Below are 27,639 nucleotides of genomic sequence, written 5' to 3' on the forward strand. Positions count from 1 at the left end.
TCATAGGTAGTACTTTAAGATTTTACAATGTTGTTTAGAAAATCAGCTATAATTACTCTGGAATTTTGACTTTGATGCTTACGTTCTGAATTTTATTTCAGATTTATAGGCTAAGTGCTGTCATTCTCTCAACTAAGTAATCCTAGAAACTTCTACCACTTCTATGGCCAATACCCGTGGAACATTGTAGTGTTCGTCGCAGGCATAAAAGAGAGAATTAGGCCTTATCTTATAACCCAAAGTGCTTCATGTACATAAAAACAATATCCTTTCTGAAGATCTTTAAAACAATTCTTGTTTTCTTGTTGCAGGGTAGGCTTTGCTTTCTAATTTATATTTAGACAATTAAACCTGAAAAACATAAAGATGATGTTGGAATAGTCATGTATTGCAAATAGTCATGGTTGCGAGGTGCAAAAAAAGCATCGACCATTTTTTAAAAAGCGAGTATGCCCTTGAATAATGTGTCCATTTTGTAACAATTATCAACCTGTAAAAATTATTGTGGATTTTCATCAGTTTACTTTCATAATTGTTTTGTTACGACTTTAGAAATCAAGTGCCCCAAGCACCCTCACCAAGACAAAACTCGGACTAACCCCTGGCTCAGCAGATTTGTGCCCAGATCTTGCTTTATGCGTCAGGCGTGGTTCAAAACAACTGAAAGGTAGGTTAGTTGCCATATCAAGCTTTAATTGCCAGATTTAAGGAAGGCATAGGGGAGAAAGTGTCAGCCTTGACAGTATAAAATCCATGATAGTTTTAGCTACCCAAAGGCTTTGGGATCAGTCTGATATTCTGCTGCAAAGGTGAGATACTGTGCCATCTCTAGAGCTTGCACAATACACAATGAACGTGTGCGGGTGTGCATTGTGGTGGCTACAGAACATGCCTGAGATATAGGAAATTGCAGTTCAGGTCTCATCTGTGCTTCAGCTGCTACACAAAATATTCCTGCAAAATAGGATTAAGGAGACCAGAATTTGTACCTTGTATATGCAAAGCTGTTAGTCATAGCCACTTCTATGGGAAATGCCTTTTTTAATCTTGACTCCCCTGATTTAATGTTTATTGTTTTGTAGCAACCAATATTTCTGCAAAATATTCTGGTTTCAGTGCCCTTGAAAACATTTCATTCAGCAGAAAGCAGTCTAACCAGCTCTCACTATGAGCAGACTCTCATCATATCTTATGCACCAGTAGCTGATGGATGCGTGATACAGTAAATTACAGCATAGTGCAAAAAGTAGAACATCTGACTGTATTCAAACTTTATTGACTTTTACAAACATTCTTTACTCAATATCTAAACATTCAGTCTTTGAGTGAGCAAAACGCCCCTGCAAAAGAATGTGAATTTATCTCAAATAAAGAACGCAGAGTTTTTGCTCAAGTTTTACCTGGCTCTTCCTTATTAGATCATTGTGAAAGCAGAACAGGGCAAAACAGCAAAACATAAATATAGTCAGATAAATTCAATTTGACAACTGAAAGGGCTTTGCCTGAATAGGATTTAGATTAAATTAAGAATAAAAAAAAAAAAAAAAAAAAAAACATGCCTAAACATTAATTTGCCTTAATATAATGGTGGGCAAATTCACTCTTCCTATTTTTGTTCCAATACCATAATAGAAGTTTTGAGATTTTGGATAGTATTTGCAGATCTTATTTACCCAGGTAAGACAGCTGGTTTGGCTGGCTCTGGGAGTCAGAGAGCACCATTTACAGAATCAGTGAAGAACTCTTCCTTCACCCAGCCTTTTCTTTCTGATACTACTATTGAGAGTAAAGAATTATTTTGTCCAACTGCTGAAAAAGAAGCTAAAAGAATCCACAAAATAAGTTTGCTGAAATCTGTACAGTTACAAGTCTGCAGTTATGCCAATTTTCTTTTAGAAAGTTAATTTATGTTGTACACCCTCCCCTTCCCACCAATCTTTTTCCCTACACTCAGATTAAAGAAACCCAAGAATAACACACAAATTTGGATGGGTTTAAAAACAATAACAGTTATTTTAAGGCTTTCTAATTAATCTATAGTAATTCCATACTTATGTCCCAAAAATATCAGATCTACAGATGAATATGGAATGAAAATATATGAAAACTAGTTAAAATACATTCTTCTTGTAAGATTTACAAATACAATACATACAATACAATACATACAATAAAAATGTTGTTTTTATACAGATGCAACATTTGGCTGTTCATTAAAAAACTGGATAAAAAGTATATATATTTTCCCCACTTTGCATTACTCAACATGCAGATTGCAATTCATTCAGATGGAAAATTGACAAGTTATGCACTGACTAGGAAACAATAAGGTGCTCTTTTACATACCTGTCATTGTAAATCCACCAACTAGCAAACCAATGTCTCTTCCACCGACTATAATAGCTTCGCTGCGATCTCCGTTGCCGGTGTTCTTGGTTTTCCAAGCAGCCCATATCCCTACTGCCAGGATTGCCAGGTAGAAGACAATTATGGCCACCAGTCCCTCCACATGGAAAGCCATGTTGAAGTCCCAACTGTTTCTTTTATCGCTATTTCATTAAGACCTCTGGAGAGAATGCAATAATAGGTCTGCTTTTAGCATGCCTGCTTTTTAGAATTAGTGTACAAAAGCCCTCAGATGTTTTTTTCAAGAGACTATTCCAGTGAATTTATGAAATGAGAGTTTCAGATGCAATTGAGATTAATGTCACATGCCAATTTAAACGCCTGTGGAGCAACAACCAGTGGTTACAGTCTCTGAACACAAAGGGGAATGAATGACGTGGGTGAAAGCTAAACTATCCTTAGAGAACTCAGTTATTGAGCACTGAATTATTTTGGTATCACCAAGTCCTCAATGTCTGGGAACTTTTCAGTCACAGACTAGTTTGGTACAAGAGATAGAAGCTCTTGGCCATGTGGACTATTACAAAAATCTCTATTTTGAAGACAAAACTGCCTTAAGTAATACTAGAACTACATATAAGTAATAGCTACAACAGCAAATCACATCTTTAAAGTGTTAGTATGGGAATGCCAAGTCTTGTCCCCCTTGTAACATCTCCCATATTTTAAAATCTGCGATTTCTTTTTTGCAACATTTAATTGTCCAGCATGAAACGTATGAATCTGTTCTCTCACAATATGGGAAGCAAACGAAAAGCTTAAAAGCTGTCCGAAGGCAGAAACGTTGAAGTATACGAACTACAGCGGGGGAAAACTCCCGAGCGACGCAGACAGCGGCAGCCCCGTACCCAGCCTCTCCCTGAGCCCCCTCCCCATCCCGGCCCCGCCGCTCCGCGTTCGCTCTCGCACAACCGCGCCGGGCAGACCCGTCCGCGCTCCCGACGGCTCCGCGGCTCCGCCGGCGGGGCCAGCCGCCCGAGCCAGCCCTACCTCCCGGGGGCTCCGCGCTCCGCCGAGGCGCCTTGCGCGGCCGCGCCCCCGCCCCGCGCCCGCGGCAGCAGCGCCCGCCCGGCCGCCGCGCCGTCGGGCAGGGAGAGGAGCTCGCCGCCCGCCGCCCACCTGCGCTCCGCCGCCGCGCTGCCCCGCAGCCCGCGGGACACGGCCGCCCATCCCGCGGGGCGGTGTAGGGGCCGAGCCGCCGGGGGCTTTGTCCCCGCCCGGGGCTTTCCCGCTGGCGGGGGGAGGGAAGGAGCGAAGGAAGGGTCGTGTCGCCCCGCGGTGCCGACGGTGCGCCGAGTGCTGAGGCTGCGACGGGGTCTCGTGGATTAAAAAGAGGAAAATCTCTTTATAAAGGAGGAGGGTTCAGTGGGGTGAGAGGACCGCGTCCGTCAGAGCTGGGGGGAGGAAGGGGGAAAGACGTCAGAGTGATAGGGGACGTTGGGGGGAAGTAAGGATGACTCAAGGGAGACTGATTGTCGTGTCATGGCAGGGAAGCAGGGTTAGGAAGTAAAATTGAGGTGAGAAGACAAAAGGGAATGAGGGGAAACAGGAAAGGAACAGGATCATATTGAACCAACGGGAAAGAGGAAGAAAGGGCTGATCTAAAAAGACATATTGAAAAGAGCGATGGAGAAAGGGAAGAGAGCAGAGGTAGGGGGAGGGAAGGTGAGGGAGCAGAGGTAGGGGGAGGGAGGTCACTTTAACCCTCCCTGGCAGCCTTTCCTTGCCACCCCTGGGCCTAACACTGAGCAAGCACCAAGCCAAGGTATGTCTATGTGTGGCTGGTCAGGACCATCTTTTGCCACATCTCCCTTCCAAACCTTGTTGAACATGCATTGGCCTTTCTCAGATCTGGGACAGCTAATTCTTTGGGCAACTCCATTTTTGTTGTGCCTCTTATAAACCTCACCTGCAGAGCTACAGTCATACCAGCTTTCCTGTGCTTGCACCTTTGCTCTCTGTCTCCAAATGATGCTGGACAGTGAACTTCTAAGTGCCGAGAATAAGGGTACACATGCAAAGAGAACCCACATATGCCCTTGCCCCAGTTTTGAGAAAGGGAAATCATGCTGAACTGTGACATTCTCTGTCAGCTCTTGAGAGGCAGTCAACATGGGCCATTGGCTCATGTAAGTTGAAAAGTAGAAATAAAAAGCTCACAGGAGTACAGAACTGCTACTGACAAAAGAACTTGAAGCAGAAAATCTGAAATCATCCTAAATTCAAGAGGAGAACTGCAATATGGGAAGATGTAAAGTCAGAGAGAAGAAAGGTGGCAATTCATAAAAGTTCAGTCTACTGCAAAAAAAGACCCAAGGGCTGGCACTTTCCTGCATTTTTGCCAACTGCCTGACCAGCTTGGCTAGCAGAGCAACTTTGTCTGCCTGCTCACGAACTGCTGAGCACATCACACCACATTAGCCCCAGCCATTTATGTGCCTCATGCACATAAATTATGATTGCGCACTCATAAATTGATTGTGTGCCTAAGACTGCTTTCAGGTCTGGCCTCACTTGAGAAACCCACATAAAGGTGGCCAAAGAATTAAAGGTTAGAAATGTTACTATTTTTGTCAGCCAGGCTCTTGGGTTTTTCAGCGATTATACTGGTGCAATCCTTGCCTTGGGAGTGCATAGCCTCCTCCCAGTAGTAGGCAGCTGTGACAAATCTCAGACACAGGTGATCATCAAGGCACCACCTAAACAGAAATACTGCCATGGAGGAAACACGAATGGGTATTTAAATATATTTTATATATATATATATATATATATATATATATATATATATATATATATATATACACACGTATGGTTTATATATAAATAGGAGGTGGAAATCATATGCCTCCTTAGAAACAATGAGGGTGTCTCGGTTAGAACGAATAAAAACAAGTTCTAGCAAATTAAAATATGATAGAAAATATTTGGATGCTAAAACGAATGTTAAACTAAATTCACATGAAGTTTTAATTATATTTTAGTCTGGTTTTGTTCAGTTTAATACAAAAAAAAACCAGTCATGACCATGCAATGCATTGCTCAAGCCCATCTTAGGCAAATTAAAAAATTATTAACCAATGGAAAAAAGAATCCTTTCTGAAATTAAATCCCAACTCTGATCTTCAATGAAGTCTGTAACAAATTTCTTTTATACTTAGTGGGTTATATTAAGACTTTTTTATGGAACTGGAATGGGAAAACTACTTTCCATTATAATTATTCTAGAAAATATTTAATTTAAAAGAAATTCTATTTTAATGAAATTCACTGGAACAAATCCTGAACACCTATTATTTTTAGTTTATGTAGGCTCTTGTGAAAAGTTTTGTCTATTGGATGCTCTAGAATGATTAGCAAATGTCCACCCCATGAATCAGCTCTGTCCAAGTTTTGCCTTACATTTTACTCCTCTAGTTACTTAACTATAAATAAGTTAAATGACACATCCTCTCATGAGATTTCCATTTAAGCTCTAGGTTCCTTTAGTTGATAAGGCTTTGGGCTTTGAAATTGCCGTCACATAGATGTAGCTGAGAAGGCCTGAGAAAATTATTTTAGGGAATATTAGTTGATTTACTATGACTTCTTTTCTCATCTACTACTACTATATCAGGTAGATTTCTAGTGCTTTCTTTTGGGAAAGGACTGTGCTACGCTGGATCCCTGGGTGCATTCTGCCAGCTGCACCCAACAGCATCCATCAGCCACACCCCACAGAGCTCAGCTCTCATGATATCTGAGGGTGTGCACAAATGAGTACAGCAAATGTTATGTCCCTTGGGAAAAGGTGTGCTTTGGTGATAGAGATATTTTATGCAACTACAAGACTGATTCCATATGAGACCTGACCATGTTTCCAAAGAGAATAACTTCTGCTGTCGAAACACTTACAACTGAGGTCACCTCTTCCAGGAAAAGAGACAATACGTTGGTAGTTTTTGTCTTCTAAAGCAATTGCACTGCATCTAAACATAATTTTCTTTTTAAAAATAATATAGCTTGGAAATATGCTGTTTGAAAAGAAATTCTGAAGCTTAGTTTTATTTATATTTAAGAAAGGACACACTTTCGAGTGAAAGGTGTTCCTGCTCATGGCAGGGGGATTAGAATGATTTTAAGGTCCATTCCTTAAATGATCTCTAAGGTCCATTCCAACACAAACCATTCTATGATTTTATGAAAATTGACATGGACTCCTGCTTTTAATCACATTTTTTGATACAGCTATTAAGGAGTGTTTTGTGGAAACAATGGAAGTTAGCTTTCATATACAATACCTGTCTTTTAAGCAAAGATGTTACAATATTTACAAAGAATTATTGAGCCCACATATGGTTATTTTGGAAATAGTACAGATTTATGCATTTTTAAATGTATGTCCATCACCAAGACTTTTCTTGGGAAAAGGTCACCATGGATACAGCTAACTGAGCTGATAAAAATAAAAAATCATCTTTTCAGGGAAAGTTAGGCTAAACAGTCACCTAGTTTTGTTTTGTTTTGTTTTTTATTGCTTCCTGCTAGTTGGTCTCTCAGAGGAGATTGAACAATAGGAAAGTGAGGGACAGAAACTGAAGTCTACTGCCAGTAAACATTTATGTGGAAGGCTGTAATTCCCAATATTAAAGAAGTCACAGGTTTAAGTCATGATGTAGGACATCTTAACAATAAATATCTATGTGGCTATGTGAACTTTTGAGGCAAAACTTTAACTTTTCATAGATTTCTATGTTTAAAATTTTCATGGTGTGATTATGCATTTTATGATTTTGAATTGCAGAGTTACTAAAAACATTATTATTCTTAAGAAAAAACAAACAACAAAAACAACAACTAACCAACCCCAGGGTTTTGAGGTGTGTTCCCTTAATAGAAAAAGCTTTTACTACAGCTTAGTTTAAGGCCTGTATTTAGAATTTTGTTGACACTTACAGAAAGGTTCATGTAGAATTATTCTAAAAAAAAGGCCTCTCCATCTTGTGCTTTTTGGTGTAGTGTCCATCTTAGATTCCTTCTGCAGTTTCTTGATTAACAATGGAGTTCCCAAAGAAATTATCCATCCATTTGCTCAACAGCTCATAAAAACCCCAACTGGATGAGAACTCTTTTGGAAGATATATTTGATGGTTATTTGCAGTCTCTGATTGCCTTGCTGGGAAGATACAGCTGCAGTTTTGAGCTTTTAGGATTCCAGATAGTGTAGATCACTGATGTGACTCTTTTGATAGTAAACTGGATAAAGTGTCAAAGAAACAGAATTTTTTTGTACTGTGACAAATGCTACGAGGTGTATTTTTTAATTCTGTGCTATAGTTCCAGACAGTTTTTAATATAAAACAAGCGAGCAAGACAAAACAAAGAATTTTAAGAATCTGAAGTTTAGTACTTAAAAATATAAGAGAAGCAGAGTTAGGACCGTGTGTGAAATCTTAATGTTCTCTTGTCTATGTACTTTTTGAGGTTTTAACTGCATAATCACATACTAATTTTTCTTGGAGATGCCTGTCTCTTCCAATAAGAGTTGATCTTCTCTATTTCTTTTTATATTTCTCATTAACCATGTGGCCTTACAAGTACACTTCATTCAAACTTTGCAATGAAAATAAAACTGGTGATTTTCTCCAAGTTTCTGTGGCACAAAGAATTAGTACTTCAGAAATACAGATAATTTTATCTACAGAGCGCACTAAGGGAATATGTGACACATTTGTATAGATTTCTATATTTAAGAAATAGGTCCAGTCAGTTTCTGTAGCTGCTTTATGCAAATCTCAGAAGCAACGAATATTTTGTTTTGCTTTGTTTTTTTTTTCTGAAGATCTGAAGAAAAGAAAATCAATATCCAATCTAAGTCAGACATCTGACATGAAAAATTTCAGCTTGTAGCCTGGTTCCTGGCAAAGTTGCATGCAATTAAAAATAAGCCTTTTATTGTAACAAATTTTGGGCAACCTAAACTGAATTAGATTTTGAATACCTGTTGTAAAAAAGCTGTCATTAAAAACCTGAAATTAAGGGATTGAAAGAGAAAAGCATGTTCTATTTTTTCTTTCTCTGACACTATCTGTATTGTATTTTTCCTGTTTTACTTTGTAAATAAGAGCAAATCAGATCAAAAATAAACTGGTTAATGGTGAACTCCTGTATTTGAATGATACTGAGTGAAATGAAGAAAGTAAGGAAGTTTTGCAGTATTATAATTATTGAATACTGATATTCCCAGTTACTTCCAGAAGCCAGTGACATCAAAGCTCCATTGCAATAAGTGCTAAACAAATGTATTGTAAAGTGAAGACCATGATGCAGAAGCTGCATATTTTCCCTTATTCTTTCCTGCATTGATGATCACCATCACTGAGCAACATGCGAAATAAGCAAAATAACTGTAACAAAATAAAACTAGAATGCAAACTGTGGGTTCTTAGTAGAAGACATAATGCTAAATATCTGTTTGGCAAGCTATTCAAAAGTAAGGCATGTCATTATTTTGATTTTTTAAAACAATACAGTGAGTTAGGATCAATAAAGGGGAATAGATAAATCAGAGATCCACCTTTCTTTGAATACCATGAACTAAATGAGATCAAGTTGATTGAAATGCTTACTGGATTTCTGGGGAAATCTGTCCCTGAGCAACAAATCTGTCTGCATGGAGACCCACCATTTATCAAGCTCATAGCAAAGGGCTTTTGAACTGGTGGACTGGTGTTTCATCCACACAGGAAACAAAAAACCAAGTAAACCCCAACGCAGAAAGAGAAGTGTGGTGAGTGAAGGCTGCCCCTGCTTCACCCCAGCAAATAAAGTCGCACAGTCATGAGCAAACTGATGCACAAGTGGGAGACAGGGCTGTTTGCAGATCTCGGAGACAATCAAGTCTCATATCCCAAGAGATCCCAGAGCAAAAGGAGAAACCAAAGGAGGGAGAGAAGTTTCTGAACCACTTTTGGAGCCATTACTGACTATATGAACATTCTGAAACCATGGTGAAAATAGCTTGTAGTGAGTTTGGGTTTGAACTGAAAAGGATGCAAGAAAAAACTAGGATTAATTTAATCCATGCTCAGCTGTTTTTCACATTTTGATACTTGGCCCTGCAGTGTCAGTCAAAAGGGCTTGATGTTAACATGTCTGGATTCAAATGGTGCATTATTTACTAGAAAATTTTCTGTTGTGGTATTGGAAAACAAAAATAGAAACTGAGAAAGCATTTCAGGAACTTCAAGTTTTCAAACTTAGTTTAGGAAGGATTCTTTTTTTTGGTGACAGCACGTAAGAGACCTTTACAACAGCAGTTTCAGAAGAGTTTAGGAAAACGTGCTTATGTACCTTCACCAGAAAACCTGCACCACCCAGCATTATGCTGCTTTGAACTTTGTTCTGATAGGACTTCTGTCTTTAGAGGAAACCTCTAAAGAATTTTGGTAAAGCCTCTGATGACTGGTTCTTTCTCATGATGAACTTCAGATAAGTAATATAATGTTTATAGATCCATGGATACCACCATCAACTAAGAAATTAGAAAGCAAATTGAATTAAAACCAAACAAAAAGAAAAACAAATAGTAAAAATCCTAAGCACTAAACGAAACCATACAGAAACTAAATTTTGTTAACTATGATCCTAAGATACTATATAATCTTTACTTTAGATGTTACTATTTTTAGTAGGTATGGTGCTCATGTTCTTATGACAAACATGATTTTCAGTGCATAATTTTGACCAAGTATGAACTCACAAAAATAATTGAAGAAAATCTCATGGTGATTAAACCATGGCAATTTCCTTGGAAATATCTAGTAAGAACAATGTGAAAAACTGGCCTTCCAGGTATCGCTATTAGTAACTGATCCCAAGCATTAAAAATTCATTTTTTCTGTGGCACTGGGTAAATTGCTTTATCAAAAACTGGTACTCTTTGGACACAGCTTCTCTTCACTCATGTCCATATGTTTTGGCTAAAGAATAAATGATTTCTCAAAGGAAAAATCTTGAAAATTTGATTAGATTTTGTGAGGATTTTAAAATTAGAGAACTCAAACCTTTTAATTTTTTTTTTTTTTTTTTGAGGAACCAGGTTTTGAGTAGTATAGCTGAAATATGCACACAAGTCACATGACCCTATTTGGGCATTTAAGTCTGTTGCTATGGGCATGGTCTGTAATAACAGAAGAGTTGAAACTAGTGTCAGTCAATTGCAAATCTCAAGAAAGAAGAGAAATGTATCAGCTTTAAACAAGTTTTTAATAAAACACTTGTCAGAACAATTCCTAGCTCTCCTGTATAATATTTACAGAAACCTAATTAAAGTCTACATCTGCTTAGCTTATTGTGAAAGCCACATAAAATCTAATTTAAACTAACTTTTTTTTCTCCACAATGAAGTTAAGCATATACAGATGGTCAGCCATTGACAGGGAGAAACCCACTAATACATGATATTACCATGCTTGTTCATGCTTCTGAAGTTTTTATGGGAAACACAATACCTGCCTTCTACAGAGCTTTTAAATTCTGTCTTTAAAATTGGCCAGTGTCTCTTCAACCATTCATCTCAGTTCTCTTACTCCACTACTCCATTCCTTCAAGAAAATTAAAGTTGGTACCTACATACAGATGTCTTAAATAACACAAACAAACCACATATAGAGCAGGGGTGAACAGAGGAAAAACAAAAATGGAAATCCTTCCCGTAAAAGTCAGTAATGTTTAAAAAAGTGTCAGCTTTTTAGCAGCCAATAAGCTGCATACAGCCATCAGGGAACATTTCAGATTTAAATCATAAGTGATCGACAAGAAATGCAATTTCGTTTTTTCAAATTAAATAATCTGTCTAAATAAAAATAGAAAATGTATTATTTCTCTACTGTTAAGTCAGAGAGCTTGAAATAGAATCTGCAGCCAAATTGAAGGCAAATGGTAAAATTATTCTGATTTTATCACCTTTGAAGTAATTCCTCTCATCAATGTCAGCTGATAGGAGGTGATTTGAAAAGCACATGTACTGCTACCAGGAATTTGAATATGAGTATTCAGGAGTTTATAAAGATAATGTTTAAGTACAAATTGTGTGGCTGTTAAATCTCATAAAACTTTTATTGAATTTATGTAAAATTGTCAAATTGGGAAACCTACACATTTAATGATGAGGTTCACAAAGTCAATATTTCTGGGCTGAAATAATGTCCAGTTTCACCAGCACACTAGTGATGCTAGTTGTTTCTAGTCAAAAGTTATTATTTTATGAGTGGTTTCAAACTTCATGGGAGAAGTAGATTGTCTTTTTGTTTGTTTTTTTTTTTTGTTTGTTTTTTTTTTTTTGTTTTGTTTTTTTTTTGTTTTTTTTGTGTTTTATTTTATTTTACTAATGCACATTCAGAAACATTAATGAACATAATACTGTAATACTTAGTTGAAAGTGGCTGGAATTTGGGGCTTTTTCTTGTTTTAAAACAAGTTTGAATCAATGGAATTAAAAAAGTACCTCCAATTTCAAGAAAAACTCTTCTTTTGAAGCAGTTTCAAATTCTTTGGAACAGAAAGGGAAGACAACTGGATTAGCAGGATAATCTGGACCTTTTAAAAGACACGTTATAAATGTATTTATCTCAGTGCAAGGGATTCAAGTATTTGGGCATTTTGTAGCCCTTGTACACAGATGTATCTGATGCAAGGCATTGTTCTTCTGTGTTTATCACTTTGTCATTTGTTTCAGTCAGTGCTGCTTAGATACAAATATCTTGCTTACAGTATCTGTAATGACATCTATTTAAAATGGAGTTATCTGTGTATATGTCCATTGGCTATTGCTATTGAGTGATTGCATCACTATGTAGCAGTTTGGGCTCTACTTTCAGTAATTCAAATTCTCCTACAGATAACTAATCTCTCATCATGATAATCCTGTGGATTTCAGTGGTTCCACTAACAGATTTACAAACTTCTTTAACTCTGAATCTCAGTACCTACAGATATATTGAAACAGATCAGTCAAAGCTGAAAAATGCTTTCACTGAAAAGTTCTTGACTGTGGACAAAAATCTCCTCTTTCCTTTAAGAATGATTTCATCCAAACTCCACCTTTTTGTTTCTGTGTTTCTCTGATCTGAGTATGTATTTAAAATGCAGTAAGAAAGCTTTTGGCACACAAATCTATTTTGATAAAATTACAAATAATATCTTGTATCTTCTATGTATCAGTAAGTAGATCATCCCAATTCAAAGACCCTGCTTCAGGACTTGACAGAATTACTGTAACTGTCTCAGTTTTAAAAAAATGGTGAATCATAGAAACTAAATGGAGTCCCTAAATACCATAGATTTGTTCCAGGACTCTTGGTCTGCAAAACAGAGTGTAAATGACCAAAATATTCCATATTATATACTTGAATACTTGATAAAAAAGAATTTGATCATAGAAAGAAACATTTTGAAAGTAGAGTTTAGGTTTAGAATAGCCAATGTTGACCAGAAAACCTTGTAGCTACCACTAATTCTTGGGCTCTTGGTGATGTTGGCAAGGCATTCAAAGTTCTCTGTGTGTCAAACTCCACACTTCATCATCATAATTGTGGCCAATTGCTAATCTTGATGTGCTCAAGAAATGGAGAATGTGACCTTTCAAGATCTGTGGTTCCTGCAGACCTGGGTCAGAGCAGGTCAAGAAAAAAGGAAACTTGCATAGCTAAACCAGTCTGTTAATCTGTAAAAGGCTTAAGTATCTGGTTTAAAATACATGAATGTTATTAAAGCTCTGATGAAACTGACATTTTCAGTACAACATTCTTTAGCAGTTTTGATTAATTCCATTTTAAATAAGAATAATTACTTCTGTTGTTTTATTTATGAAGAAAAAAAGAGAAAGAAATAATGGAGATCACTAACTGATCCTTAAGGTATTAATGCTTTGATACATGTGGGAAGCAAATGTAAATATAATGAAAGCTGGTATTTTTCTATTATTTGTTGCTCATTGACTTGAAACTGGGAAAAACTGATATTAAAATTTGGAGGAACTTGTGACAATTCCATAGATGCATTTCACATGGGGAATTTGCTAAAAAATGTGCCTTAGAGTACAATTTTTGAAAGGGCCCATAAATTAACTGAGGTGAAAAATTAAAAAATAAAAGGAAAGAAGCTAGCCTCCATTACCCAGTACTCTAGCAGATTTATTGGGAAGTCACCCTTTCAGCTAGTGTTTTTATAGCTTAAATGAATTACAAGTAAACATCATATTTGTATGTGACTTTTCATGAAAGCAATGTTTCAAAGTGACTAATTATTTATTACACACTCTGTGCTATACAGGCTATCCATCCAGCTGTTAAAAGTAATGGCAACAAGAAAAAGACCCTGTGGGCTTTAGCAGGAGTAACTTTCAAACAATATAAAAGGAAGAGATTTACCTACAAAACTGAAACTTATATCAATGAATGAGAGGCTCTTCTGAAACTCAGCAACACTTCCTGCTTGCCTCTTGACTCTAACTTAGTGCTACAATAGAGTGGTTTGTGTTTATGTACTGGCTTAACCAGTATTTATGGTTATGTACTGGTTTAACTGGTCTCTACCTCTTTTCTTAAAGTAATAAAAACTATCAACACATGGGAGGAAAAAAAAAGCCAAATATACATACTTCTCTTTAGAACTAATTCCTCTCCTCTCCTCTCCTCTCCTCTCCTCTCCTCTCCTCTCCTCTCCTCTCCTCTCCTCTCCTCTCCTCTCCTTTCCTTTCCTTTCCTTTCCTTTCCTTTCCTTTCCTTTCCTTTCCTTTCCTTTCCTTTCCTTTCCTTTCCTTTCCTTTCCTTTCCTTTCCTTTCCTTTCCTTTCCTTTCCTTTCCTTTCCTTTTCCTTTCCTTTCCTTTCCTTTCCTTTCCTTTCCTTCCCTTCCCTTCCTTCCCTTCCCTTCCCTTCCCTTCCCTTCCCTTTCCCTTTCCCTTTCCCTTTCCCTTTCCCTTTCCCTTTCCTTTCCCTTTCCCTTTCCCTTTCCCTTTCCCTTTCCCTTTCCCTTTCCCTTTCCCTTTCCCTTTCCCTTTCCCTTTCCCTTTCCCTTTCCCTTTCCCTTTCCCTTTCCCTTTCCCTTTCCCTTTCCCTTTCCCTTTCCCTTTCCCTTTCCCTTTCCCTTTCCCTTTCCCTTTCCCTTTCCCTTTCCCTTTCCCTTTTGTTCTTCTGCTTTGCTTTTCCTTTTTTTGCTTTGTTTTGCTTTTCTCTTTTTTTTTTTTTTTTTTTGAACATGTTTTTTGTAATTTGCAGACTGGCTTTGTGCTTTTATCCGAAGAAATATAAACTAGCACGAAGAATTATGTTAGTATTTTAATAACAGAATAATTACTAAGTGGTTGGTTATTTTAAATTCTTATGTGCATAAGAATTACTATAGATCAATTAAATTAATTTAAAATAAAATTCTCTCACTAAAATTTACACCAAAATTTCACTGGCTTTCCAGTGAAACTATTATTTTTACTTTTGTTTTGCTCTTCCCCACCACTCCCTCTTGCAGTTTAGGGAAGTCTGACCCAGGCAGGCTCCCGGGGGCATCAGCACCATGGACAGAAGCCGCGGTGACGGGCGGCGCTCAGCCGGCACCCGAGCCCCGAGCGCACAGGAATGCCTAAACCCTCCCAGAGAACTGAGTCTGATTGCCTGAAAAACCTCTTAGCCTGCAGCAGAGCCTGTCAGAGGTGTCATAGATCAGTTTCAATCACCCAAATAACCCGTGTGTTGGGAGCAAGGAGGGAAAGATTATGTTGTGTGAAGGTCTCATAAGTTCCAAGACCTTAGAAAACACTGCAATGAAAAATGGAATAAATCAGCTTTGCCAGCTAAACAAACTACTTTGACACTGTTACCTCTTTCATGTAAGGACTGTATTTTTCTTTTTGTTTGTTTGTTTGTTTCTTTATTTTGGGTGTTTTGTGGGTTTTGATTGTTTGTTTTTAATAGTGTCAAGCATATTGCAGATACTCTTAAAACATAAGGCACCCATCTTTAAAAATAATGGTTTAAGTGATATTAATTATGATGCCCCTACTTGTTGAGTAGCAATCATTAAATTATTATGGACTAGATAGCTTCTAGTGAAATATACAGACCATTTTGTTCTCCTCCTCCCTTCCAGTGGAGAAAATGGAGAGTGGGCATTCTCACTGGGCAGTGGGACTTCCACACAACAGATATGTGAAAGCATATGGGGTATATGACACTGCATTAATTAAAAAAAACCTCCCAAAATCCACCAAAATCCTGTCAAAGATTTTAATTTCTCCCTATTCTGATCTAAGTCAAGAATGACTTAGAGAATAATTAAATTATCCATTGAGTTGAAAACCTGTATCAAACTCAGGTACTGTGATAGCAGTAGTTAGTGTCTGTGGTTCAACCATAGCAATCTTAATAAAAAATATGAAACCTTCTTACCTAACTTCAGAGACATCTTCATGTGACTTAGTCATTCCAGACTCCCTTCATGGTCAGTGAAGTGTGTGCTCACTTGAAGTGAAAGATGCAGGTCACCTGAATCTTTGAAGACATTTGCTAAGGACAAGGCGGTCTTATTGCTGTGGTCATATTATTTTCTAGTGGCTAAAGGGATCACTGAGGCAACTGCTTCAGAAGTAGACTTATCCACTGCAGGTGCCTGTTTTTATCCAGACAAAGCCCTGAAATGCTGACACTGAGCAGTGTGCAACTGGGCAAGCATCAGGAATGTCTTTTGGAGGATTAAATATCGAGGAGTGGGGAGGCTGCTGGGAAGCTCCACACAACTTGTCATTTGCCTGGAGGATATGCCATCAGATGATAGATAGTACCTGACTTGTTCAAATACTTCCAGTCTTACTGAAATACAACCAAATGACAAAAGTCTGTAGATTAAACTTCCTCTGCATGCATTTATATCTCAAATATAAGCCTCTGCCAAGAGTATTACAAATGAGACCATAACTGATTTAGCTTTGCATTCTCCTCACTGACTTGGATGCTGGTTATATTTCTTTAGTTTATTCAATTTTTCAGCATCCCTTCCATTAAACAGTTCAACAACAACAACAACAACAACAACAACAACAACAACAACAACAAAAAAAAAAAAAAAAAAAAAAAAAAAAAAAAAAAAAAAAAAAAAAAAGTGAAATTACTCAGAGATGCCAAAAGCTGAAATATGTTTTAATTCAAATGCCTTTTTCCCCCTAGGTATATAATACTGATACAGAGTGAATATAATATTGAAATAAAGTGAAAGGTGGAGATAAAGTTTACATTACAGGATCAGGTGATTAAAAGAAAAGTATATAGAACTCCCTCTTTTGTACTTGGGGTCTGCTTTGAATGAAACCTCTTCTTCCTATCAGACCAATGAAAATCAGATGAAGAAGAAATTAATGCTGTATTGTCCTCTTGAGTCTGCAGATAGCTGAAGCAACAGTTCTGCTTCAGGAAATAGGAAGGATGCTCTAAACTCATCCAAAGAGGTGGATGACTGATAAAGACTGGTGGTAAAGGCTGAAATTGTATTACCCAGTTTTAGGCATTTGATAGATCTACCTGAGCCAAAAGCTGAGTTTTCCCTTGATTACACAGCCAAGGAAGAGGGATGTTTTCTTCTGGACATGGATGGAGTACATACTGAGATTTCTCTGTCTCCCTCCCTCTGCTGGGAAATTTTGTATTATTAAGCTCTTTCTATAGGCACTTTCACTTACTGCCAGAGTTATATGGTATGGTCTCCTTGTCAGCCTCTCTCTGCACCTCTCCATCCACATTAGTGAATGAAAAATTATCCCAATAGATTACAATGAGACGTTTATCCAAGAATTCAAAGCCATTCTCTGAACTCCTTGTATGCCAGAAGGGAAGCCATACAATTGCTACAGCTTTCAGCTATTCTCATTTATAGTGCCCGAAGAGTAGATAATTTAGTTATATCTATGGTATGCAGGAAACTGGAAAACTGTGGATAATAACATAGAGTACAAGAAACATTGATTTTTAACTTTTATTTCCCCCCCCCCTTTTTTTTTTTTTCAGAATGAAGAACCCAACTGTTCCAATTATCTATTCACAAATCTCACATTTCATACTAAAAAGTATTGCTTCTTCATTATAAGGAAATTGTTGTGGCATTTCCAGTCTCCCAGAGCAGCTCCACAATCCTTGCAACAGAATTTAGACCCACTTGTGGGCATAATGTATCAGCTCCTCTCCTCTCCTCTCCTCTCCTCTCCTCTCCTCTCCTCTCCTCTCCTCTCCTCTCCTCTCCTCTCCTCTCCTCTCCTCTCCTCTCCTCTCCTCTCCTCTCCTCTCCTCTCCTCTCCTCTCCTCTCCTCTCCTCTCCTCTCCTCTCCTCTCCTCTCCTCTCCTCTCCTCTCCTCTCCTCTCCTCTCCTCTCCTCTCCTCTCCTCTCCTCTCCTCTCCTCTCCTCTCCTCCTAGCAACATTATTTCCTCTCATTTCAGAGTATGTATATTAATATATTTCAGAGTATGTATAATAATAACAAATAAGAAAAATCAACAGACATATTTTGGTTCTCTGCTTCTATACTGCTTCAGGTGAAATAGTTTATGACAATCACATTTTGTGTCTAGACTGCATCACACTCTTCAATAGCCAGCCTATGCTGAGGGGCCATTCCCCCTTCTGCCTTGTTCCTCACTCTGTTTATTGCTAGTTCACTTGCAACATATTTTGGTTCTCTGCTTCTATACTGCTTCAGGTGAAATAGTTTATGACAATCACATTTTGTGTCTAGACTGCATCACACTCTTCAATAGCCAGCCTATGCTGAGGGGCCATTCCCCCTTCTGCCTTGTTCCTCACTCTGTTTATTGCTAGTTCACTTGCACAGGGGTAAGAGTCAAAGATCACAGAAAGATTATTTTATGTGTCATGGCTTGTACCACTAGAAGCTGATTATATGCAGTAAAATGGTATTGTAATGTCCTATACCAGTATGCTAGATCAGTGACAGATACATGAAGAAAAATAAAATTCAATTGTTTATGGTTTTCCTAACTACTACCCACAGCACACTGTACTGTTCAGTTATCCTTTTCAATTTAGTGCCAGAGATAATTTGCAGACTAACATGTTACCACTCAGGGAACTGGATATTTATATCTGCTTAAGCCTGTGGGACTCACATGTTGTGAGCCTGCCAGTTTCCTTGTGTCAGGGCAGATGCACATTGCCATGGTGGGGCACAGAGAAGGGAAGGAATCCCTCCTCACACAGGCATGCTTCCACTTTGGTTCTGGCTTTGCTCCCATGTGCTGTTAGGCTAGAGAAAAAGCAGACATAACATGCCTGGATCATTAGTGTCAGATATGTGCCAATCCCTTACCCATTTTCTCGGTCAGTAGTGAACAGTAACCACTGCCCCCAGCATCCCAACCTGTGGTGTACGGAGGTGACACCAAACCATGAGTGCTGCCTGAGCAGGCACGTGGTCTGGGCTGCAGTCCAGCACACACCCTCAGACCTCAAGAGAATACTCAGTAAAGTGTTGTAAAGAAATTTGGGTTTTCAGGAATAAAGTGGCAATACAATTGTAAATAATATTTTTAAAGTGTCAAAGAAGTGGGAGTTGAATTATTTTTTTATACTTTTTGTTATTTTCTGTGTGTTTAATGGTAACTACAATCAAAATATGGTTTTGCTTTATTTTTATTTACTTTTTATTTATTTTTTTTATACCAAAGACAAACACAATCTTAGCATTTTGAGATTCAAATAAAGCTAGATTGTGGTACTGAACCACTGAAGTATGACCCCATGGGAAAAGAAAAGAAATGGATCTAACCATGAACACAACACTTTTTGGAAAAGACTTTTGGAAAGCAAAATCACTGTCAGCAAGTAAATTACTTTGTATGGATCAGACACTGACTTCAGTTCTCTGTCCCTCTCCCCACAGTTTTCCCCCTTTTTCATCACAAAGGACTACATGGAAAGTGTGTCTTGTTAAATGATCTGAGAAAGGCAGAAAAGGGGAAAGGACAAGATCATTTCACTTGTATAGATGAGCAGACAGAAAAACAATAACAAGGCAATCAATTGAGCAAACAGAGGCTGTGGCAGTATCACAAATGATCGTCATTCTCAAAATCTGAGGCACAAATAAATTTGTAGGGGAGATATTAATCACAACGTAATTCTTAACAAATAGGTTTGCTTATAGAAGGACTTTAATTCATGCTAATAAAATATCAAAATACTGAACAAAATCAATAATCTTTTTGGTCTGTGTCAGATTTGTAAATCTGATCAGACCTCTTTTTTCTCATTCAATTACAATTTAAGACTAGATCTCCCACTGCTCTAAATTGCCATGCTTCCAAGACATTAGTGGTATTTTGTTGATGTGCATTACCTGAAGTTTGGGCTCTTTGTAGTGGTGGTGAAGATATGAAAATAAAGTATGGAGTTGAAAATCTATTTCTGTTCAAGCTATGAACACAGCCTGGGAAATGCAAACTGTCCTGCAGCATGTGAAGATATCAGGATCAAGTACCCAGCACATAAGAAAGCATATAAAAATTATAGTGTATTCTTATTTATGAAGGGGTATTTACACGAACGCACTCCAAGATGTCATTTAGACTGGATTCCATTCTGCTTTACCCTTTAGCTTCTGAATTGGAAGGAATTTCTCTTAACAACAACAAAAACAACAACAAAACCTTCACATGTACCTCTTAGATTTGTTTTGTTCACTGTATATTTAATACACAAATCTGGTGAAATTAAAATCAGCTGATCACCTAATTCCTTGACTGCAATCTGGAAACTGTACTGAGTAAGAAATCTTCAAAAGTGCCTTTTGAGATTGAGTTTCTGGCATCCATAGGTTTAAAAATTCATGGAATCATAGAACAGTTTAGGTTGGAAGGGACCATATAGATCCTCCAGTTCCAACCCTCCTGCCCTGGGCAGGGACACCTTCCACTAGACCAGGTTGCACAATGCCCCACCCAGCTTCACTTTGAACACTTCCAGGGATGGGGCATCCACAGCTTCTCTGGAAAGTACCTGGTTCCAGTACCTCACCACCCTCTGAGTAAAGAATTTCCTCCTTACATCTAATATACACCTCTCTTCTACTATGATCCATCTCCTCTGAGTAATGACATGTTTAAGAAGAAGGAGCTAATGAGAAATATTGTAGTGTAGATTTTAGAGCAGTTTTGACAAGAAAGGATAGCAAGTGCAGCTGAAAGCTTGTTTTACATTTAAAAAAAATAACATTGAACTCGAGCTTTTTAGCATCTTCTCCTTTCTAAAGGCATTTTATTCTGAAAAGCTGAGCACACTCCGTTAGCAATATGTTCAGTCAAGAGCATCTGGGGAAATATATTTGTTGTATTAAAAAACCTACATAAATATTCCCACATTTGCTGTGTGGGATAACACATAGCAGCTGTATTGTAAAACCTCATGCTTTGCAGAACACAGTCCATCAGAAGAGATGTGTTTTGGTTCATCTGAGAGAGAGATGCCTATAAATCACCAGGTGGTAATAGGAATTGTCAGGAAAAGCTCTGCTCAGCAGCACAGGAATGAAGGCACAGAGGAGAGTTTGGTGGGAGGGAATCTTCCCTGCCCACCTGTCACTCCTTCCCTGTGTCCCCATAGCCATATGCTCCCAATTTTAATTTCCAGTTCCAGGCAGGACAACTTCCCTCTGTCTTCATTTAATCTGCCTTAAATGCCTTTGCTTCATTTAACCCACCTTTGCCTCAAACAGAAGAGGTCCCCATCTCCTTCCTACCACCCATTTCCCTGAGCAGACTGCCAAGATGCTTTATTTACTGGCACCCCCATTTGAGGGCTGCCCGTCTATTAATAGGTGTGATCTCATATCCCCAGAAGTCCTTGTTGCTTTTCTGTCAGGGACATACAATGCTTATCATGGGTGAAAATTAATGTCTCAGTATTGTAAAATGAATCCCTAATGAAGGTTCAGACCTTGGAGATTGTGAGAAGCACAAGTGGATAGTGTGTGACACTGGATCTGATTGTATATCTGTTGTATATTAATGGAGGTGGGAAGCTGCTAGGAGACTTGTGATTATTTTCCAGCTCAGCAAATGTAGGTACCTTCTACACTCCACTAGGATAATTCAGCTACTTTGACAATTTCCAAAATTACTGGAAAATTAAGTTTTCTTGTAGATATCTGGTGATTTCTTCAGCTTTTATTTGGCATAAAAAGACAAAGTTTTTTAAAAGTTTTTTTCCTCCAGGTAAAAGCTTAGAATCACAGAATTATTTGGGTTGGAAGGGACTGTAAAGATTATCTATCTAAAGATTACCCCTCTGCCATGGGCAGTGATACCTTTCACTAAAACAGGTTGCTTTAAGCCCCATCCAACCTGGCCTTATTTATCTAATCAGTTCAATAGCATTTTGCCTTGCAGAATGTTTTGTTTGCTACTGAAAAAAAAATACTCTGATGTCCAGTCTGTCTGGTATTCTGTCCATGACAAAGACCCAGATTTTGGCCCAAGAATCCTGATGTTGTGTTTTTAGGAGAGAGCATTGAGGTTTAGTGTTCTAAAAGTACCAGTCTCCTGCAGTAACAGTACTAAGAGGTACTGAAGTTTAATTAAAACAGAGAAGGGGTGAAAAGATTGTACTATCATAATTACTGTTATTTCCGTCCATTTTATTTAAGAATATTTTTGTGTTTCAGGCATACTTTTGGGAAGTTACACTGTGGTTGTGAAATACTGTATTTCCATGCAATCTCTGAGATTATTCCTTTGGATTTGCCACAAACACTTGCAGGTAAGTCCCTGCATGATGCAGCAATGAGGTGCTAGAGACACTGTAAGTAAGTAAATGCAACAGGATATGGTATCATGGATCCTTTCATCCTGCTTCTTGCTTGCATTCTGGGCCCAAAGAAGAGTTGTGTGAATCTGATGAGTTGCAGGGGGTTTTGTATGTTCTATTATTTGGAAGTGTCATCTGTGCATCAACAGCGTTGAGCCTGGGGTCAAGGTGAATCCCTTGCTGAGGAACACAAAGCAAAGCTGAATCCACCTGCATCTCAAACTCCTCTAGGAGTAGAAAAAGAAAGAAGTTTAAAGGTACTGTGATTCCAGAGCTTTCATGTGAGAAGAGCCACTTGAGACTGGTAAAGATTACAGCCAAGAGTATAATATCTGCTGGAGTGTGAAAAGCCTGGAATTAGAGAAGATAATTACTCAGCAAGCAGCACCCACAGCTAAGGGAAGGTTCCTGCAGTGCCATGCAGTGATGACCCCCAACAGAGCCAGTGGGGGAACAAAACTCTTGCCTGCTCTCCTCAACATCTGGTGGAAACAAGGCTTCCTTTCCCCAGGTGGGTGAAAGGGCAAGGATGGTAAATTCACTCTTTAGCTCTTACCAGACATCAGAGATACATTGACATGGCTTCTACCCCGTGGATCATTCAAGAAGAGCAAAGAGCAGAGAAATATTATTTTCACTTCTTCCTCAGGCCTTTTATTTAGAGGTAGACTGTGAAAAATAGAACCAGGTTTTTACGGTCTTTATCCCATCTGGTCTTGGGATAACAAGATTTTATATACTGTTTTTTATCTTTCTTGAGGGAAAAACAGAGAAAACTCTTGGAAATATCAAGATTGCCATATATAAAGTTTGTAGTTTTTTTTCTCATAGGCAACTCTTGTTGGACTTTTACTGTGGTCATTTTTAAATAGAGAGTGTGCAAATATTTGATGGTCTTCTGTACAGTGTTACAGAGCTTAGAACATGGTTAGCATTCTGGGTAGTGCATGCAACCAAGTTAGTGAAGGGAAGCTAATATACACTAGATTACAATCATCCTTCTATTAATCTGCATTGAAAATAACAGAAATGTCTGGTGAGTGTGATGACTTCAACAGGTCAATCCCTTAAGGTCATGACCACAATTCTTTTGTTTACTCAGTGTCAGGCACTGGGCAGGAGTCATGGCAGCAAGATCCAGTAAGAGCACAGCCAGACCGTCCACACTTCAAAGTTTACAAACTGAAGAGGTTACCACCTCCCTCAGACCTGTATTTCCTTCTCTAGTCCTCATTGTATTAAATGTGCTTCCAAGCTTGAAAGCACCGGTATCTTATGGAGCTGCAGCCCAGCTATTCTCAAGAATCCTTCAAGCTGCTGCAGGTCTGGGTCTGCTCAGGTATCCACTTCAGGGAATGGGTGTTCTCTAGAAAGGCCACAATAGGAATGAAGTCTTTTTCTGAGGAATTTTTCTCTAGCACATGGAGCAAAATCTTCATTTGGTAATTAATATGTCTGCAAACACAGCACAGAAATTGATCAGCTTCCTCCCAGTCTGAGCAGAAATCATCAGCACTGTTTGCTCACAGCAACTGCAGTTGTTGTAAAGGTACTCAGACCTCTTGGTTGTTGTGCACCAGTGCCTCTAGATTTACTCATTGCAAACCTAGCTTTTTGCTGCCTCCATGAGTAATGGTTTTGGATGCCACCAAATATATTCACAGGTGGAAAAGGAAAAAGGACAGAAAAACACTATTTATTTTGTCCCCTACCTCCAAACCTTATCTGAGAAAACAACTATTTACAGCAAAATAAGCTTCTAAAAAAACAAGGGACAACATGGAAAAAGTTATTTTTCTTCCAATTTACACTTCAGTCCTAATAAAGGCAGAAAGTACAATCATATTGTAAGCATTGTGTGACTGCTATGGATAAGCTGAGGCTCTTAGTTTAAATCTTCACTGACCTCAGAGCAAAACTACATCCAGACCTGGCTATTAACGATGGGCACTTGCTTCCAGTTCATCAAGGACTTTGTGTATACCTCAGGACATCTCTACAGGCATGGACACTACATTCAGGAGGAGTGGATTTGCTATTAGCTATTCTGCTGCTATTACTCATTGACACATGCTGCTTCGTTTGTAGATGACCAACAACTTAGTTTCATTTAGGGATAAGCTGCCTCTCAATTATCTTGTGGTAAACACAAAGAGTTACCACAACTCACCTGACTTTACAAATCAGTGTATTACTTTATGCAGTACTGTATTTTTCTTGTGCTTCTAACCAAAATTATGTTCCTGCCATGTGTCATGTGTGGCTTCCCTTTTCCCTGACAAGGGACTTCACCTTCAGCAAAGACACCATTATTTAATGACATATTCTAAGGATATATATTTTCTTTTGTAATAATGAGCTTTGCTTTTTGTGTGTTTACATGGTGCATCTCCCTCTGGAGTTTAGATGATTAATATATTGCCATAAAAAGGGGGGACTCTGGATCTGTTCTTTCTGTAGCAGAGCCAGCATCAGAGCAGCAGTGATGCTTCTACTTGTGCTAGGCTTGTTAAGTGAACAAATACAGATGTTCCATTCCTGATGTTGCCAGTTAGAGATATCCTAAAAGTTGATAACTCACAGAACTGCCAAAAGAAAAAAAAAAGTAGGAATTTAAGTGCAGCCATTGGTCAGTCAGAAGACATTAGACATTGGAAGAAAAGCTGCAACCCCTTCATTACCAAATGAGGAATGAAATTCTTTCAGTTTTCAAAGTAAAAAAAAAAAAAAAAAAAAGGGGGGGGGAAATAAAAACAAGGAAGATTTTTCAGAGCAGTATGAAGTTAGCTGTGCTGCCTATCCTATTTGTTTCAGGAGAAAATCTAAGTACCTTATAGCAAGTTATAAACAGCCTACTGCAATAAAACATGAAGTAATTTGCAGCAACAAAGTAGAAGAAAAAATGTAGTGAACTAATCATTTAAGAGGAAAATGAGAATTTTGATATAAGACTAGGTAAAGAATATTTCTATATGATGTGTGTTTAATGTAGTTGTGGAGCCAATATCTCTTTTAATATATGAGAATAGACTGTTCACAAAGAACAGTGAATAATGAAGGAAAAAATTCCAACAGAACTTAAAACTTATGTCTCCCGTCCTTTTCATTATGTACTCTTTTGAGGCAGGTTAGGAAATAAGAGATCTGTCTTGAAGAAATTTAAACATAAAAACAGGAGTAAGAGTGTTAAACAGTGAAACCCTTAGGAGAGATAGATCTTCACACAAAGGAGACTGGGTAGTAGTTGCAAGTATTTTTGAGGAGTGAGTGATGCTGAGCTTGGAAACATGAAGCTAATCCTTCTGGAGATAAAAAAACACACATTTATGAAATGGGAAGGAAAAATCTCTGAACAAGTAGTGCTAAAAGCAAAGAGGATGTGGATGCATTTGCAATGCAATATCACTTAGAAAGAAAAGGCTACTAGAGCACGCAGCTGGGTGGAGGGGAGAGGGGGAATGTGAGGACATAGATCAGCTGCTAAGAATCAGCAGCATTCTTTGCACATGACCCTACTGCTCCAGGCCTTGCTGGTTACACATGGTTAGAATTACTCCATAGGTAAGTGGGACTGATGTGTTGTAAATGTTTTAAAATATGAAAATTAATTCACTTTTACTAAAGACAGAACTCAATGGAAGTATCAACTAGCAATTAATTGACAGGTGAAATCAGCAAAGAGCTGATTATTATTTTGTATTATCCAATCAGATATTTTTCTAGTGATTAGCAGAATAAATACTCTAGTAATGTGATGTTTTTGAAGAGAGAGAAGTAAATCCCTGTGTAGGACATGGATAAAGAGAAAACAAAGCAATAAGAAAAAAACTGTATTGCTAAAGCAGTTGTTTAAAGCTCTGCTTAAATAAGAATCTTTGTGTGAAATGCATTGAATGCTCAGGCTTTAAAAGCTAAAGAACCAGTCTTTAAGGTGCAAAACTTATTTTTGGGCTAAACAGACGAATGGGGATATAAGCATCATAAAGTCACGCCAGGACATTGTCCTAGAACTCTTTGACCAGATACTGCTTTGAATCTCTTCCTTATAGCTAATTTAAACCTACCCACTTAAGTTTAAAGCCAATACCCCTTTCCCTGTAAAAAGTACCTCTCCAGATTTCTTGTAAACCCCTTTAGGGGGGAAAACTAACACATATTTGTCAGAAAACCTTAATGGCATGTTCTATTTTCACAGTATTTCAGAGTTGCATTTGTGGTCAGACAATGAAATATAGCCCCCAGGAAACGGCTTTATCTCCCCTATTTTGGAAAAGTCGTATGCACCTCCTGGGGACAGTGGCAGTGGGATCCGAGATGAGAGCGAGCAGGGCTGCCCCAGCCGCAAAGCCGAGCCGGCTAAAGGACGGGGCTGCCTTTCACTTCATTTCGAGTCATGGTCTTAAGAGAAAAAGAAGTAGGAGGGTTCCACCTGCCGGCCAGACGCTTAAGCCAATTGCTTCTGGAAAGGGGGAATGTTTCCATCTGCGATTCTGTCTGTGTTTGTCCGTGCGAGGCAGAGGGAAACCAGCAGCACAGGTCTGACTGTTGTGCTGTCCATACCCATCAGCAAACAGAGCTGCATGCAAAGCGGATTTCATTACTGTAATGGTTTCCTTGCAATGATTTTCTCTACTGTAATGTTTTCTCCTGCAATGATTTTCTCTTAAGGTTGAATAGATTAGTATCAGAGGTTCCCAAATTTCCTGATTAGCTACAAACCTAAAAGCAATCAGCTTAGGTCTATTTACGTGCAAGCCCCACTGCCCTGTCTATTCTACTGGGGGTTGCTGAAATAAATAATATAGCTCTTAAGAAGTCATCTTCCTTGTGACTAATAGGGGCTGAGAGCTGCAGGTCATGTTTATTACCTAAAGGAGGATTTTTCTTGTGAGTCAGAGCTAACCTGATGCCCTAGAATGGAGAAATGAGACAGTGTTTATTAGTCAAGTGTCACAAACCCTGGAAACTTGTCACTTCTGTGGCCAGCTGTAGGCCTCAAAGCATAAATAATTACAAATTTATAAGGGAAATATGTGATCAATTACATAATTACCTTACTTATATAATTCGACCGGTAAGAGCAGGCCCAGGCCGCTGGGGACTAAGGCTCCTATTGGCTGGCTGACCAGGAAGTAACTGGCTCAGCCAATGAGGACAAACCTCGCGGGCCTCATGGGTATATAAGGAGGTAAGCGGTCAGTAAGGCGAGCGGTGCTGCGTGAGGTCGGTGTGTCCTGTGCCGTCTCTGAAACTGTGACAACTTTTAGAAGATGAAATTTGAAACACAGGTTTCTGTGTTTCAATTACTGATTTTCTATTCTCTTTCAAGCACTATCCAAAGTACCAATACAGCAGGTTGAATTTTCTGCAGATCCCCCCTGACTTGATTCAT

General features: G+C 38.4%; 1 protein-coding gene across 4 annotated transcripts in view; it reads right to left on the reverse strand.

Annotated features, from left to right (window-relative positions):
- The window catches only part of SLC5A7 (solute carrier family 5 member 7), a 48,894-nt gene extending 21,514 nt beyond the window's left edge, over positions 1-27,380 (reverse strand). The window contains exons 1-3 of one of the 4 annotated variants that reach the window (XM_053971802.1): positions 27,301-27,368; positions 5,029-5,118; positions 2,347-2,566 (exon numbers count right to left, since the gene is read on the reverse strand). In XM_053971802.1, coding sequence (XP_053827777.1) covers positions 2,347-2,521 — 175 coding nt within the window. In that variant the 5' untranslated portion in view covers positions 2,522-2,566; positions 5,029-5,118; positions 27,301-27,368. Of the gene's footprint in view, positions 1-2,346; positions 2,567-5,028; positions 5,119-27,300 lie in introns of all 4 variants that reach the window. The other 3 variants (XM_053971803.1, XM_053971804.1, XM_053971805.1) reach the window with 3 other exon arrangements.
- Between the last annotated feature and the right edge of the window lie 259 nt (positions 27,381-27,639).

Source organism: Vidua macroura, chromosome 2 (genome assembly GCF_024509145.1).
Source record: "Vidua macroura isolate BioBank_ID:100142 chromosome 2, ASM2450914v1, whole genome shotgun sequence".
NCBI lineage: Eukaryota > Metazoa > Chordata > Aves > Passeriformes > Viduidae > Vidua > Vidua macroura.